The sequence below is a fragment of the Malaclemys terrapin genome, chromosome 2, assembly GCF_027887155.1.
Source record: "Malaclemys terrapin pileata isolate rMalTer1 chromosome 2, rMalTer1.hap1, whole genome shotgun sequence".
Classification (NCBI taxonomy): Eukaryota; Metazoa; Chordata; order Testudines; family Emydidae; genus Malaclemys; species Malaclemys terrapin.
Genome location: NC_071506.1, coordinates 28836685 through 28851407, shown reverse-complemented (window position 1 = coordinate 28851407; position 14723 = coordinate 28836685). Strand labels below are relative to the sequence as shown.

Here is a 14723-nt window from a genome sequence, read left to right as displayed (position 1 = left end):
GGATACCACAGCTGCTTGTAATGTACATTTTTTTCAGTGTCATTGCTGAATAAATATATAGCATTGATGTTTAGTTTAATTTTTATGTCCCCTTTCTGAACTTTATCTGATCTCACTTATACTAGTGTAAATCAGAAGATGCAATAATATAAATCAGAGTAAGAGTAACCATAATTAGGCCCTACATTTCTCTGTCTCTTTCCCTTTCTATAATTACACCAAATTTTCTCTGTTACTACAGCTATTTCTTACAGGTTACTTTTCCATCCCTCTGCCCACTAGAATCCAAACTGCACACATTCCTTTCTTCAGTTTTAATCTGATTGAAAACCTGTCCCTTAGTTTTCCACCACTTGACTCAGTTTCTCTGTCTGATTCTGTAACTGACCTTTCACCATTTGCTTGTGTGAAATACCTGTGTTTGTAACTAAATGGGCACAAGTAAAATAATTTCCAATACCTCGATGAGTAACAACTGCAAGTTCTTTAGTTCTTTCTATCTGCTCAGCATTTCTTGGTCTTCTTCTTGCACTTTGTATGTTTGCTTGATGAAGGGAGAGCATTTCCTTGGAAGTGGTGGGTTCCAGAATTGATTTTCTGAGATTCATAGCTTGCACTCGCTGCTCTTCGGAAAGTCTATGGTTGGTGACAGCAGTAACACTGGATACAGTAACATCAGCAGATGTGCTAGCAACAGTAATAGCACCAGTAGTAGCCGCAATATGCTCCTCTAACTCACCAGTGGAGGCAGTTTTGGTCAAACTGGAAGAACCTGTGGGACACATAGTAGCACTGGATGCTAACTTTTTCTTTTGAATTGTGTTTTTCTGAACAATTTATTAGATTAAATTTCCCTCTGTTTACCACAGTAAAGACAACTGAAATGGAGATAGAGTCCATAGCACTTTATTTTTAAAAATTGCAGGTAATCAGAACGTATTTGTGTGTCAGTAAACATGATGTGCCTGTACTGACTATTACACACATCATATTTGAATTTAAAATACCTTGCAAAAACTAAAGTACAGTACTTCTTGGGTTACCAACCAGGTTGGCAGCAACATGTCACTCATTGTCACTCTCTGCCAGCACACACCTGAAGACAGCCTACCTAAAACAAAAGATATAACTACATCTATATGGTTGGGGGGCAACTGAACAATGCCAACTACCCTAGCAAAGCTGACACTGGCTGACAGCAGTACAACACAGCTTATGGAGGTGGTGCTGGCTTTCTCATCCTACTCCAACAGCTGTGGTAGCTTGAAACTTTCTCAAATGTAGATTAAAAAAACTCTAAGTTCCAGTCTTTCCAGTGTTGCTTGAGTAAGGACATGAAAGACACTTCACTCCTGACAAGGAAAAGGACAGAAGGGCAGTAGAAGGTAAATGTTTTAATAAAAGAATCATTTTGCATAGCCATTTACACTTGGTACCATACAGAACCTTTAATGAATGTGGTACATATACTCCTCCAACACCATCACACCTTTCAGATCCCACCACAAGATCACATATGCTATAATACTTAAAAGAAATCAGCCAACCAATAAGTATTTGCTTGAACATCAGTTAGGAGATGATTTAATTAAACAATATTTAAACTACACCTCTACCCCGATGTAACGCAACCCAGTATAACACAAATTCTGATATAACGCGGTAAAGCAGTGCTCCGGGGAGGGGCGTGGCTGCGCACTCCGGCAGATCAAAGCAAGTTCAATATAACGCGGTTTCACCTATAATGCGGTAAGATTTTTTGGCTCCCGAGGACAGCGTTATATCGAGGTAGAGGTGTATCTGGCAAAGTCAAATTGTACAATAGGTAAACTATGTAAGTCACATGGACTTATTTTTGTTACTCTTGTGCTTACACCCCATGCTTTTCCATCCTCTGTTTCTCATTCTCACTTGCCATATATTTGACTGCAAGCTAGGGTTGCCAATTTTGGTCACATGACATAGTTTTTAATTAAAGATTAATCTTTAATTTCTGGAGACTCCAGGACAATCCTGGAGAGTTGTCAATGCTTCTGCAAGTGCTTTGAGACAGGGATCATCACTTATTATGTGTTTTACAGCAGTGGTTCTCAAAGCCGGTCCGCCGCTTGTTCAGGGAAAGCCCCTGGCGGGTCGGGCCGGTTTGTTTACCTGCCGCGTCCGCAGGTTCAGCCGATCATGGCTCCCACTGGCCGCGGTTCGCCGCTCCAGGCCAATCGGTGCTGCAGGAAGCAGCGCAGGCCGAGGGATGTGCTGGCCGCCCTTCCCGCAGCCCCTATTGGCCTGGAGCAGTGAACCGCGGCCAGTGGGAGTCACGATCAGCCGAACCTGCGGATGCAGCAGGTAAACAAACCGGCCCGACCCGCCAGGGGCTTTCCCTGAACAAGCGGCGGGCCGGCTTTGAGAACCACTGTTTTACAGCACCTAGCACAAGGGGGTGCCCTACCATTTACTGGGGCTGCTGGGTGAAATTGCAATGCAAATATATAATAATAATTAAAGCCAGTGTAGTGTGAACTTTGTAGCCTTATACTACAATCTTAAGATTTAAAGGAAGCACATTTTTTTAAACAGAGCTTGACCAGTGGTTTGGTACAATAATTGGTAAAGGCTTCTGGATATCCTTTTCAGCTGATAACATTCCATGTTTCTATATTTACTGTCTAGCTGTGTTCCCACCAACCAGACTTTGAGAACCTGCCCTCTGTATGCATCTAAATGTTCTCATAAATACTGCATGGGGAAAGTCATGCAGCCTTTTTGTTCAGCGTTAGGGGAAAAGATTTACACACTACAAAACAGAATAAGAGAAACAGAATGGAATTTGGCGGTATATCATAGAATATCAGGGTTGGAAGGGACCTCAGAAGGTCATCTAGTTCAACCCCCTGCTCAAAGCAGGACCAATCCCCAGACAGATTTTTGCCCCAGATCCCTAAATGGCCCACTCAATGATTGAACTTACAATCCTGGGTTTAGCAGGCCAATGCTCAAACCACTGAGCTATCCTTCCCCACCTTTCATACTCAAGATATATCAAATATCTTTATAAAGTAATTTAATGTAGTAACAGTGTAGGCAAATGGAACAGCCATTATGCATTCAACAGCTCACACAGTCTCTGACATTAAAATCAGTTTTATTTGCATGGGGAATGTTGTGCAGAAGACTTGGTGTTCTGCTGCTCTTTCTGAAAAATGTCACAGTAACAGGATCTGTAAGTTCCATGTGGACAGTAATTAAAATACATGCCAAGCATTATTCTGACTACAGACCAAAAGGAATCTTGAGTTGGTATCTGTTCCAAAGTACAGCCCTTCCAAACAGTGCAGCAGCACTTCCCCTTGAAGTATTGCAAGACCTTGCCAACACCGGGGAAAAACACAGATTTAAAAAGGATGACTTTTTAGCAAAGAGGGGGAAAAAAAAAACTTTACTAACTGAACCAGGATGACACCAATATAAATAAAAATTACTATTTATTCTAGAAAAAAGCAGCAGGCTGGAGCCACAGTTATGTTTCGTGACGTGATAGGACTTAAACTGCTTTTGTGGTTAACACACACAAACTCCTTTTCTCCCTAAAGGGATGGCTTTGAACACAGTAGTGTTGCTTTTGAAGCAAAGAGCCCTTCACATGATTAATTATATAACTGATACCTGAAGCTTTCAAACTATGAACAAATATTATTTACACCAGGGGTTCTCAAACTGGGAGTCATGACCCCGCAGGGGATCCTGTGCTTATTACATGGGGGGTCGTGAGCTGTCAGCCTCCACTCCCAAACCCTGCTTTGCCTCCAGCATTTATATTAGTGTTAAATATATAAAAAGTGTTTCTAAATTATAAGAGGAATCACACTCAGGAGCTTGCTGTGTGAAAGGGGGCACCAATACAAAAGTTTGAGAACCACTGATTTACACCATGCTGGCACTTGTGGAGAAAGAGGCAGTCTCTGCTACTACCGATATCTAATTTAAAATCAAGTTATATTAAGGGTTTGAAGCCAGTTTGTATAATACTAGATGCATGGCGTTTCAAAAATTGCTACAACTTATTGAACACCCCATCTGAAAACCTTCAGTGAGCAAAATACCACTTATTTAAAGCCACTTACTTAAAGCTCCAATGGTTTGTGCACTGAAAACTGTAGTGACTGGCTACACAAAATTACCTTCAAGTAAAACCTTTGACTTGTTGTTCGGTCACATCAATTTACAACACAAAAATGGACTCATGCAGAAGATCAGTAAAAAAAAGCAAATGGAGCATGGTCTGAGTTAATGCAGAAGGTATCAAGACGAAGCCAGAGTTCTGTTTATGCTACCCTAGATAAACAATTTAAGTTACAATTGAGAATTTATACTACATGAATGGTTCTCTAAGCAGTATTTACTTGCAATCTGTAAAAATACAAAGCTTGGTGTGATAAAATTCCTATATATAAAATTGCTAGAAGATGTCTATATAAATTAGTTAAACAGGATGAAGTTTAACAAAGACAAATGCAAAGTGCTCCACTTAGGAAGGAAAAATCAATTTCACATATACAGAATGGGAAAAGACTGTCTAGGAAGGAGTACGGCAGAAAGGGATCTAGGGGTTATAGTGGACCACAAGCTAAATATGAGTCAACAGTGCGATGCTGTTGCAAAAAAAGCAAACATGATTCTGGGATGCATTAACAGGTGTGTTGTGAGCAAGACACGAGAAGTCATTCTTCCGCTCTACTCTGCTCTGGTTAGGCCTCAGCTGGAGTATTGTGTCCAGTTCTGGGCGCCGCATTTTAAAAAAGATGTGGAGAAATTGGAGAGGGTCCAGAGAAGAGCAACAAGAATGATTAAAGGTCTTGAGAACATGACCTATGAAGGAAGGCTGAAAGAACTGGGTTTGTTTAGTTTGGAAAAGAGAAGACTGAGAGGGGACATGATAGCAGTTTTCAGGTATCTAAAAGGGTGTCATAAGGAGGAGGGAGAGAACTTGTTCACCTTAGCCTCTAAGGATAGAACCAGAAACAATGGGTTTAAACTGCAGCAAGGGAGGTCTAGGTTGGACATTAGGAAAAAGTTCCTAACTGTCAGGGTGGTTAAACACTGGAACAAATTGCCTAGGGAGGTTGTGGAATCTCCGTCTCTTGAGATATTTAAGAGTAGGTTAGATAAATGTCTATCAGGGATGGTCTAGACAGTATTTGGTCCTGCCATGCAGGCAGGGGACTGGACTCGATGACCTCTCGAGGTCCCTTCCAGTCCTATAATCTATGAATCTATGAATTAGGACTACCTGGAAACTGCAAAGGTATATGGGCATAACATAGTCTAGGGGTTGAAATGGAACTTTGCTTCAGACTCTGTCATAATTGAAGTCCAGTGCTCTAGCTGGTTCTAAACACAGTATTCATATTTCTTTTTCTTTCTTCAGTGGTTTATTTGATAACATCTTGGCATATAACACTTCTCACCTTTCACTCTTTCTCACCTCTTCTCCAGGGATTGACAGCCAGATGGTCACCTTACTATCTAGTCACAGAGAGCCAAAGAGAGTCATTTGGAAAATGGTAAACGAGTTTCTTACGTTAATTTGATGAAAAACCAACATGTTTGTGAAGGTTTTTTAAAAAAAAATTATAAACATTTTCAATTTTCAAAAAAGAATTTTCCATTTTTTGACAGAAATATTAAAATGTTGCATGAAAATGTCAATTTTTTTGTTGAAATAAGGATAGATAGAAACATTTCAACCACTTCCACAGCCAAGCATTCACCAAACGTTTTTATATAGCCATCAACTCAACCTCATTTATCCTATCACAGTCAAGAGCGGAGAGGGCTCAGCAGCCTGACTAGCAGCCAATCTGTTGTCTGCAGAGGGAGAGAACGGGAGTCTCAAACAGCAGGCCCTGTGCTGGGTGGGTAACAATGGGAAAAGTGAGCCTGAAGGCTGCAAAAAGCAGCCGCCCCAGCTTCGCTGGGCAGGATGAGAAGAAAAGGGTGCAACTGTCTGAAGAAGAGTCACTTCCCGTGAGGTTTCCCTGTGTCAGAAGAGCAGGGAGAAGCCAGCAAGAAGTTTATTTTAACGTTATATGTATTTTTCATATATATTTATGGCAATATCTTGCAAGAGCAACCATGCATTAATTCCCAAGTGGATTTAATACTTTTCATTTATTTCTGAAATATTGTGTGGGAAATTCTAAAATGACAGACAAGCTGTAGAACTATACAAGACAGCAACACAAAACACAGAACATTGCTCCAGAATCTTAAACTTCTAAAACTTTGGGTCCTGCAGGTATATGGAAGGCCCATGAACTTTCTGGTCTATGCAGGTGCTGAGGCTGCTTTCTGCTCTGTAACTATACTTTCTCTATTTCCCCATCAGTATTAGCCCAGCAAAGTGGGGAAAGCAACTGATAGCTGGACATAGCCCTGGAAGTAGATTATTAATAAATGTTAGAGACAGAAATATTTACAGATGCAAATACTGGAATGTACACAGGGTTCCATTGGTGAAGTCATAAATTTGAGGGGAAAAAAAGGCAACAGAAAATACTAGCAGTGTAATTATGGGCGACTTCCACTATGCAAATGTAACCATCCTGCTTGACCATCCCATTTGGAAATAAAACATTTTCCTCAAAACCAAACTGTTTTATCTGATGCATACAAGAAAAGGGGCCACTTGTAATTGCTTCTGAGTGATACAAAAGAATTGGATCACAATTCATTATGGGTAAGCCATTATTGGCAGTGACCATAATATAATATAACTGTGATATCCTCACAGAGAGTTCTCCTACCAAGAGGCAGAGTTGTATAACTCAGCTTCAAAAAAGGAGATTTTTAAAGACAGAGAGAGGAAAAAGAAGCTTCAAGGAAAAAAAGTAGGAAATTAAAATCAAAATAATCGAAGAAGAGGATGCTTAACGATAGCTTATTTGACCTGATGTATTTAGAATCTAAGTTATAAAAAAGGAAGGAATGAAATCTCATTAGATGTACATACTTTAAGTGAATCAATAGTGCATTTATTGAACAAAGATCATTATGAAAAGAGGTATAATTTAGAGCAACATAGCTGAGAGAGTAAATTATATGATTAAAACCAAAGTGCATGAGCTTGCGTAGGGAAAAAGAACCCACAAATCAAACCAAAAAAATCCTGACCTTTAAAAATCCACCCCAAGCATAACTAAGAAAATGGAACAAATTTTTGCAAGTAAGAATAAAAAAGACAATCAACTGGCCTAAAACTAATAAAGTTAGAAGAGAAAAATACCATAGAAGTGCTATTGGCTCCTCACACCAAGAATGTATGGAGGGAATTGAATAGGATAGAGATATTGCAGAATGAAACTTAAATGAGATTATAACAGGGCCAGCTGCCACCTGAGTGCCCCAATTGTGGCCAGAGTAGGCACTTAGTAGGCACCCTGCCTCACTTTACCTTCTGCAGTGCTCCTTACATAAACTCTACCAGTCCAGAGTCCTGAAAACATTCCCATTTTGGGGTCTAATTTATTTATATATAATCCATAACAATACTTAATCCTGGGGCTTCTTCCCTTTACTCAGAAGAGAATCCTCCTCTTACCTTGTCCACTCCCCCCGCCTTCCTGCCTTTTGCTCTCTACAGCTTGCATCAGCCTCTTAACTCTATCACAGCTTCCTCTCTTTGGCTTTTGACAGAGCCCAGCTTCCCTCTACCAGGCCCTACCTAGGCTGTTAATGAGGCACAGGTGGGCTGGACCATGTGGCAATTACAGAGACCCAGCACACCATGAATGGGGTGAATGCAAGATTGACTTTGTTTCCTGCCTACAGATTATTACCGCCTTGCACTTTGTCTCCTAGTGGTCACTCTAAATGTTCACCATCACTAACACCACAGCCCAATTCCCTCTTAAAGGGCCCAATCTACACTGTGACAGAGATATTTGCACAAGATTTCCCTTGTTGGAAAGTCCATCACTAGATCCTAACCCTGGACTGACACATGTTATGCAGTGCTGTGGGAATTACAAACTCTCTGAGAGAACTGTTTGATGGGCCATGGGAAACAATATTTCCCTCTTCACATCATCATGTGCAGGTTTGAGGAGATGCCTGAGAACTAGAACAGGGTAATTTGTGACTTCCTGTGCACAGATAAAAGCTTAAGGATATGCAGTACAGCACATTGGCCAAGTGATGGACTCAGGCCTGTGAGAAGCCAAATGCAAAGAAATAATTTACACTTCTTAAAAATTCTCTTTCAGAAGGGAACTTATTGTTTATATCAGGTTGGTATCTGTGGCATATTTTAGGGAAATTTGTTTCATGTTTAAACATGAAATGTATCATTTATTTGTATTCCAGTAATGTTTGAGGATTCAACTGAGTTCAGATACAGCTAGATACAGTACATACACAAAAAGAGAAACTTCCTGCTCCAACCTGCTTGCACTTATTTAAGTGACTGATAACCTTGACAGATTAAATTGCAATAAATGTGGTTTTCATCAGCGTTCTGAATAATGTAAAGCTGAATCACTACAAAAGGATGCAATTTATCATTATAAGCAGCTACTACACTGCAGAACTGGAGGCTAGTCCATTTTTTTAAAAGGTTGAAGGGTGATGCTGGGAATTATAGATTCATGATGCTTATTTAAATACTGAGAAAAGTATTTAAGAAAATTAATACATATTTATTAGCTTATTTGATCCAGCCCTGTTGTGATAATCTGGGGGTACAAAGAGGCTGGAAAAATATTGGGGATTTCCTTGTTGTGAGAGTGTCTCCAGGTGGTGCAGAGCCAGTGTACCAATTTCAAACATCACCCATCCTGTGGTGCCCAGAATAGAGGGCTTGTCTGGAAAGGCAGCACTCCAGTTCTTCTTGGCTGGTATAATGGTCCCCAGAGGCTATAGCTAGCCATTGTCCTTTACAGCAGCCCTGAATCTGCCAGGGCCAGCAGAGAACTGTTTTCATAATCAATGAGCTGCAGCTGATGTCTCTGTAGTCCCTCACCTCCTTCCCCTAAACTGTGCTCAAAGAACAATGGACACAGCTGAATCTAGCACAGAGCTTTAATGCACCTAGATGAGTATAACGATAGAGACAACCAACACATACTTCTCTAATGGTAAATCATGGCACCACAATCTATTGCAATGCCTTAAAACACTCCACAAAATTGAGGATAAGGAAAACAGTGGATATAATTTCTTTATGCTCTCAAAAAACTTCTGATAAATTCCTTTACAAATGGTTATTAAAGAACATTTGTAACTTGAGAATGACATAAAGAGGTAATTCTGGATTACAGGCTGGTTAAATATAAAGAATCAGAATGAATGGCCAGGTGTCATCACTAAAAGAGGTTAATAGCAGTGTTCTTATGAGATCAGTGCTAGCATTAGGGCTGTTCTATATATTTATTAGAGACCTAGAAGACAATAGTTAATTGGTAAAACTTGCTGAAAACACAAGTTGTTTAGGTTAGTCAGAAGACAGTAGGGAGGATTGTGAGAAAATTCAGAGGACCTAACAAAAAGCTAGGTAATTGAGCAGCATGATAGCAAATGAAATTCATCATAGACAAATGCACTATGTAAGCTGCAATTTAAATTAATTGAATATTGATGGGCTCTGAAGTTATAGTAAGCAATCAGGAAAAAAAGATCTATGGAGACTATAAAGTTGCCTTGGTTTGCAGAAGCAAACACAGGGGAAAATATTAGGGTGAGAGAATAATATAGAAAATCATATAATGCAATTACTGTGCTTGCTCTTTAAAAGACTCTACTGCCCTGAGAGAGGGTTCCCTATTCTTAAAATGGGGAATTCTGGGGGAATTGGTAAGAACTCTTAAACTAGTACAAATATTTAACGTGCACCCACAGTATATGGTATGTCCAATGGGAGCGGCAGGGGTGAGGCTGGGGTGCCCCGTGCTCCAGGAACCTCCCAGGCTCTTGCAACAGCCCCTGTGGAGCAGTTCCAAAACAACCCAGGTTAGAGAAGCCAATTTAGATCACTCAATTTTAATTATTTTAAATAGAACATAGAAATTGAGATGGTCCAAGGAAGGAAAATCAAACTAATCACAGGAATGTGGTGTTAAGTGGTGGGCAGTGGAGTGGAGTTCTAAATTCCAAGAGAATAAGATTAAGATTTTTCAGTTTAGAGAGGATAAACAAATGAGACTATTATAAAGGGACTATAGAATAACGAATGGCATTGAAAAAAAAGCAAAGGGATGTATGGATTTTCTCTTTCCTATAATAAAAACAAGAGGGCAATAAATATAAAATGAACAAAAGGAAATGTTTTAGTGCAACATATAACAACTTGTGGAACACATTCTTGCAGGATATTATTTAGGAAAATGTGTTAGCAGGATTTACAAAGGATAAGTCCTTATGAAAAACAATGGCATCTACTAAGTTACAATAGCAAAGGTAAAATTATAAAGGTATCAAGTCTTCTGCTTTAGGACACTCAAACCATCAACTAGGGTCAAGAAAAAAATTCTCCCAATGGAATTCTATTCACAATACAACAGGGACATAAAGAAAGTGCTACACATTTTTTGAAATTGACAGAATGCTGGAAGAGGTATAGTATATTCCATTATGGCAGGATTATTTATTGAAAAAAACTATTTTAAAATAATATTGCAGAATAATCATTAAAAGTGAATTATAAATGTGTAATTATTAGTAGTCACAGTAAAAACCTAATTGCATTCATTCAATCAGAAAACAAAATGATACCATATGATGTATGTGTCCAGACACACTAGCCTCAATTTTGATTACTACATGCTCACAAACAAACCACAGACCAGGAACTACTTGCCAATATTTTGTAAATAATTTCCCATGCAAACACAGTAACACAATGCTATAATCACTTAGTTTTTAGGGTGATCTCTTGTTAGATCTTGTCTATAGTTTCAATTTTTATGTCTTCGCAGATTTGCAAAATTAAACTTTGATTTTTTCTCTTTACCTCTAATTTTGAATTGAAGACATAACTCAGAAGCTGAAATTAACTAATATAGATAATAATAATATTGGCATTTATTTTTCTTTATTTGGGGAGACAAAAATCAGATAGATATTTGAATATTTTTCATATTAGTCTCTTCTACTGCAGTCTAACTGAAAAACTACATACAGCCCAGAATTGGTAAATCTCTAGGTTTCTATAAAACATTTCCCACAAAGTTAATCTAAAAACTTCCATGGATGGTCCTGTGCCCTGTGAATTTTATCTAAACTAATTTTAAATCTAAAAACTTCCATGGATGGTCCTGTGCCCTGTGAATTTTATCTAAACTAATTTTATTCAACACAAGGAAGATTATCTTAAGAATGTCTACAGTATTTTTCTTTGCTCGCTTTTACAACACTTCTGTTTTGCCCTTCATACATTCTTAGCTCTTGCAAAGTCTTTTTCTTTAAATAGGTTTTCAGAAAAAAAAAGTACTCTGCCAATTTATATTAGTATCATATCTGAATTTGATTGATGCTTCGGACAGAATAAAAAGCCCCAATATTCAATTCCATTATTTAAAATATTTCCCCCCACCAAAAAGTAATGGAGAGTAATTCAGCAATGCGTGGACATTTTTTAGAAAATAATTTACTTATACAATTCCATAATCTTCACCTCTAGAGTTATCAAATATATCAGAGCAAATGATTCACATAACATAGGATATGTATACAATTTCACTTTTCAGTGAATGTTCAATTTTCTAGTGCTCTTTCTGTCCCACAAGATAATACAGTTTACTAATAAAGGAAAGCACTTCATATGACAAGAGTTGAATACCAGTATATTTCTTACTGAACTCAGTGATAACATATTGCCATTAGCTAGTTAGTGCTGAATTTGTTTCAGAATGAATAAGTGAGGGCCATCTTTTGAGGGAATAAATATATTGTTTGTAAGGGAAAACACTTCTGAGTTATCTCTGTTCAGATTAAATATGATACAGTCTTATTTATCAATTAATTTTTAGCAAGGAAAATGTTAGGCAGCACTATAAAGTTATGTGGAAGAATTGGTGAAATTTAATAAAAAAGATCTATCCTAAGTGAGATGCAGAGAACTCTCTAGGAGACCAATGCCATTATGAAGCTATTCAGGACCTATTCTGAAATGTACTTAAGACTGTAAGAAAAGAGGTCATTTCTGCAAATGTAATCGATGCCATCAGCATCGAGTAGGTAACAGGTAGGCTGTGCAAAGGCACAATGGCTCTGGCTCAGCAGGAGCTGCTATGCTAGTAAGCTCCAGTGAACCATTAGTCAAATAATTGCAGATAACCTGTAGACATTTAACTGAGAATACATTAATCCTTAATGTATTTGGAAAGGAGTGACACACACGGAATCTGTTGGGCTGGATTCTGCATTTTATAGAGAAACATCTTGGGCTGTGATGGGAGAACACACATTGAAATTTGTCCAAAATCATGTGATGGCCAAGATTTTCAGAAGCAACTAGTGATTTCAGGTAACAATTTTTGGATGTTTAACTGAGGCACCTTAAAAGACACCTGCTTTTCAGTGGGGTGGAGTACTCAGCACCTTCTGAAAATCAGGTCCCTTTAAGATATCAAGTTGGGTGCTAAAAATTTGAGGCATACATAATCACTTTTGAAAATGTTGCCCTGCTGTTGAGAAAAAACCTTGACTATATCCTCTGTGTACAATACTGAATTGCTTTGCTCTTTAGATAGAGTCATTTAGAACTTTGTGCAGAAACGGCATATAATGTATAGCTCCTGTGTTTACTCTCCATTTTTACTTTTTCTTTAAGAAATAACTCACTTTTCAAGTCCAGCAAGAGCTGTTTACCATGACAGTTATACTCTTGCAAAGCAATTATGTAGTTCATCAATTCAACTGATATTCTAGAGGAACTGAAAATTGATGACAAAAAGCCTCTTTATGAGAAATGGGTAAAGAGTCATTATCTATGTAAACCAGCTATTTGAGGATAACATTTATATCCCCTTTTTAAATTAAGGGTTTAGTTTACATATTTTTAGACAACTGTATTTGGAAAGGGTTAGTATACTGAACATGGGGAAGGGGCAAGCTGAGAAATTACCTGAAATCAAATAGTAGTCTGCTTCACATTTAATACAGCCTTAATGTAAACTTAGGGTTACCAAGTGTACGCTTTTTGACTGGAACGCTCAGTCGAAAAGGGACCCTGGCGACTCTGGTCGGCACCACCAACTGGGCCATTAGAAGCCTGTAGGCGGCGCAGTGAGGGCCCTGGGGCTATTGCAGGCTCCCTACCTGCCTGGCTCCACGCAGCTCATGGAAGCGGCCACCACATCCCTTTGGCCCCTAGGTGCATGAGTGGTCAGGGAGGCACCGTGTGCTGCCCCCATCCGAGTGCCAGCTCCGCAGCTCCCATTGGTCAGGAACTGTGACCAATGAGAGCTTCGGGGGCAGTACCTGTGGGTGCAAGGGCAGTGCATGGAGCCTCCCTGGCTGCCCATGCACTATGGGGGCCACAGGGACCCGGCAGCCGCTTCCTGGGAGACGCAATAAGTGCCGTCAGGACCCCACAACCCGAACTCCACTCCCAAACCCCAACCCCCTGTCCCAGCCTGAAGTGGGGTGGGGCTGGGGATGAGGGGCTCAGGGCTGGGGCAGAGGGTTGGAGTGCAAGGGTGTGGGCTCTGAGGTGGGGATTAAGACATTGGGGTACAGGAGGGTGCTCCGGGACTATGGTGGGGAGAGAGGGCTTCCCCCAGCTCTCTCTCCCCGCAGCAGCACGTGGGCTGGGGCCACAGGATATGCACCCCTCCCATAACCCCTGCAGGTCCAGCCAGAGCTAGATTTGGGGAGGGGCGCCCTGCGACAGAGCCGGGCCAGGCCTCCGCGGCTGGGTCTGGGCCGGGGTAGGGGCGCCCCGTCCGCGGCAGGTCCAGACTGCAGCATAGTTGGGTCCAGGGGACCACCCGAGTCATGGCAGGTCCAGGCTGTGGCATATTTGGGGTAGAGGGGGGCCAACGCGCTGTGGCCAGTTTGGGTCTGGGCTTGGTTTGGGCCAGGGGAGGGGTGCTCCTCCCCTGGCTGTGGCAAGTCCCTAGGTGGGTTCTCTGAGCACCTGCACGGCGCTAAAAAGGCTGCTGCATGGCCGTGCAGCTTACAGGGAACATAGCCTGCGGGACCCCACACCTACTGCTTCCCCCCTATCCAAAAGGTTTGTTACCATGTCAAAGAAAGCTATCAGCTTGGTTTGACACAATTTGTTCTTGACAAATCCATGCTGACTGTTACTCATCACCTTATTATCTTCTAGATGTTTCCAAATGAGTGCTTAATTATGAGTGGACAAATCTGGCTCCATGAAATTAACTGTCCTACTGCATATAATATAGTTATAATATAGTTACTACTCAGTCCAAATATTCCTGAGTTACAATAATACTTGAGGTTCCAATTCTGCAAACGCTTACCACCAGGCATAGAACTTACTAACAGAGATAGGCAAGTAGCTGTTTGGGGGGTGGGGGGGGATTGCTGCCAGATCTGAAAAAAATGGAAAACAATTTTGGGTTGAATGATTTTATTTGTTTAGATTTCAGGCATTTTTAATCATTTGTTTTTTATAAAAGGAAATTTGGAAATGAAGGGCTGGGCTCTGAAGCTTGACTAGGTCTGCCATGATGCACCATGGCCAGAAACTCTCATGCTGCACT

At 40.3% G+C, this 14723-nt stretch overlaps 1 protein-coding gene across 4 annotated transcripts in view; it reads right to left on the bottom strand.

The window, feature by feature from the left end:
- CSMD3 (CUB and Sushi multiple domains 3) overlaps positions 1–14723 on the bottom strand; it is a 1152075-nt gene that overhangs the window by 744022 nt on the left and 393330 nt on the right. Inside the window, exon 7 of one of the 4 annotated variants that reach the window (XM_054020294.1) lies at positions 461–772. The exons of the other annotated variants lie outside the window; for them this stretch is intronic. Within the exon in view, the coding sequence (XP_053876269.1) occupies positions 461–772 (312 nt within the window). The remainder of the gene's footprint in view (positions 1–460; positions 773–14723) is intronic. 4 annotated transcript variants of the gene reach the window in all.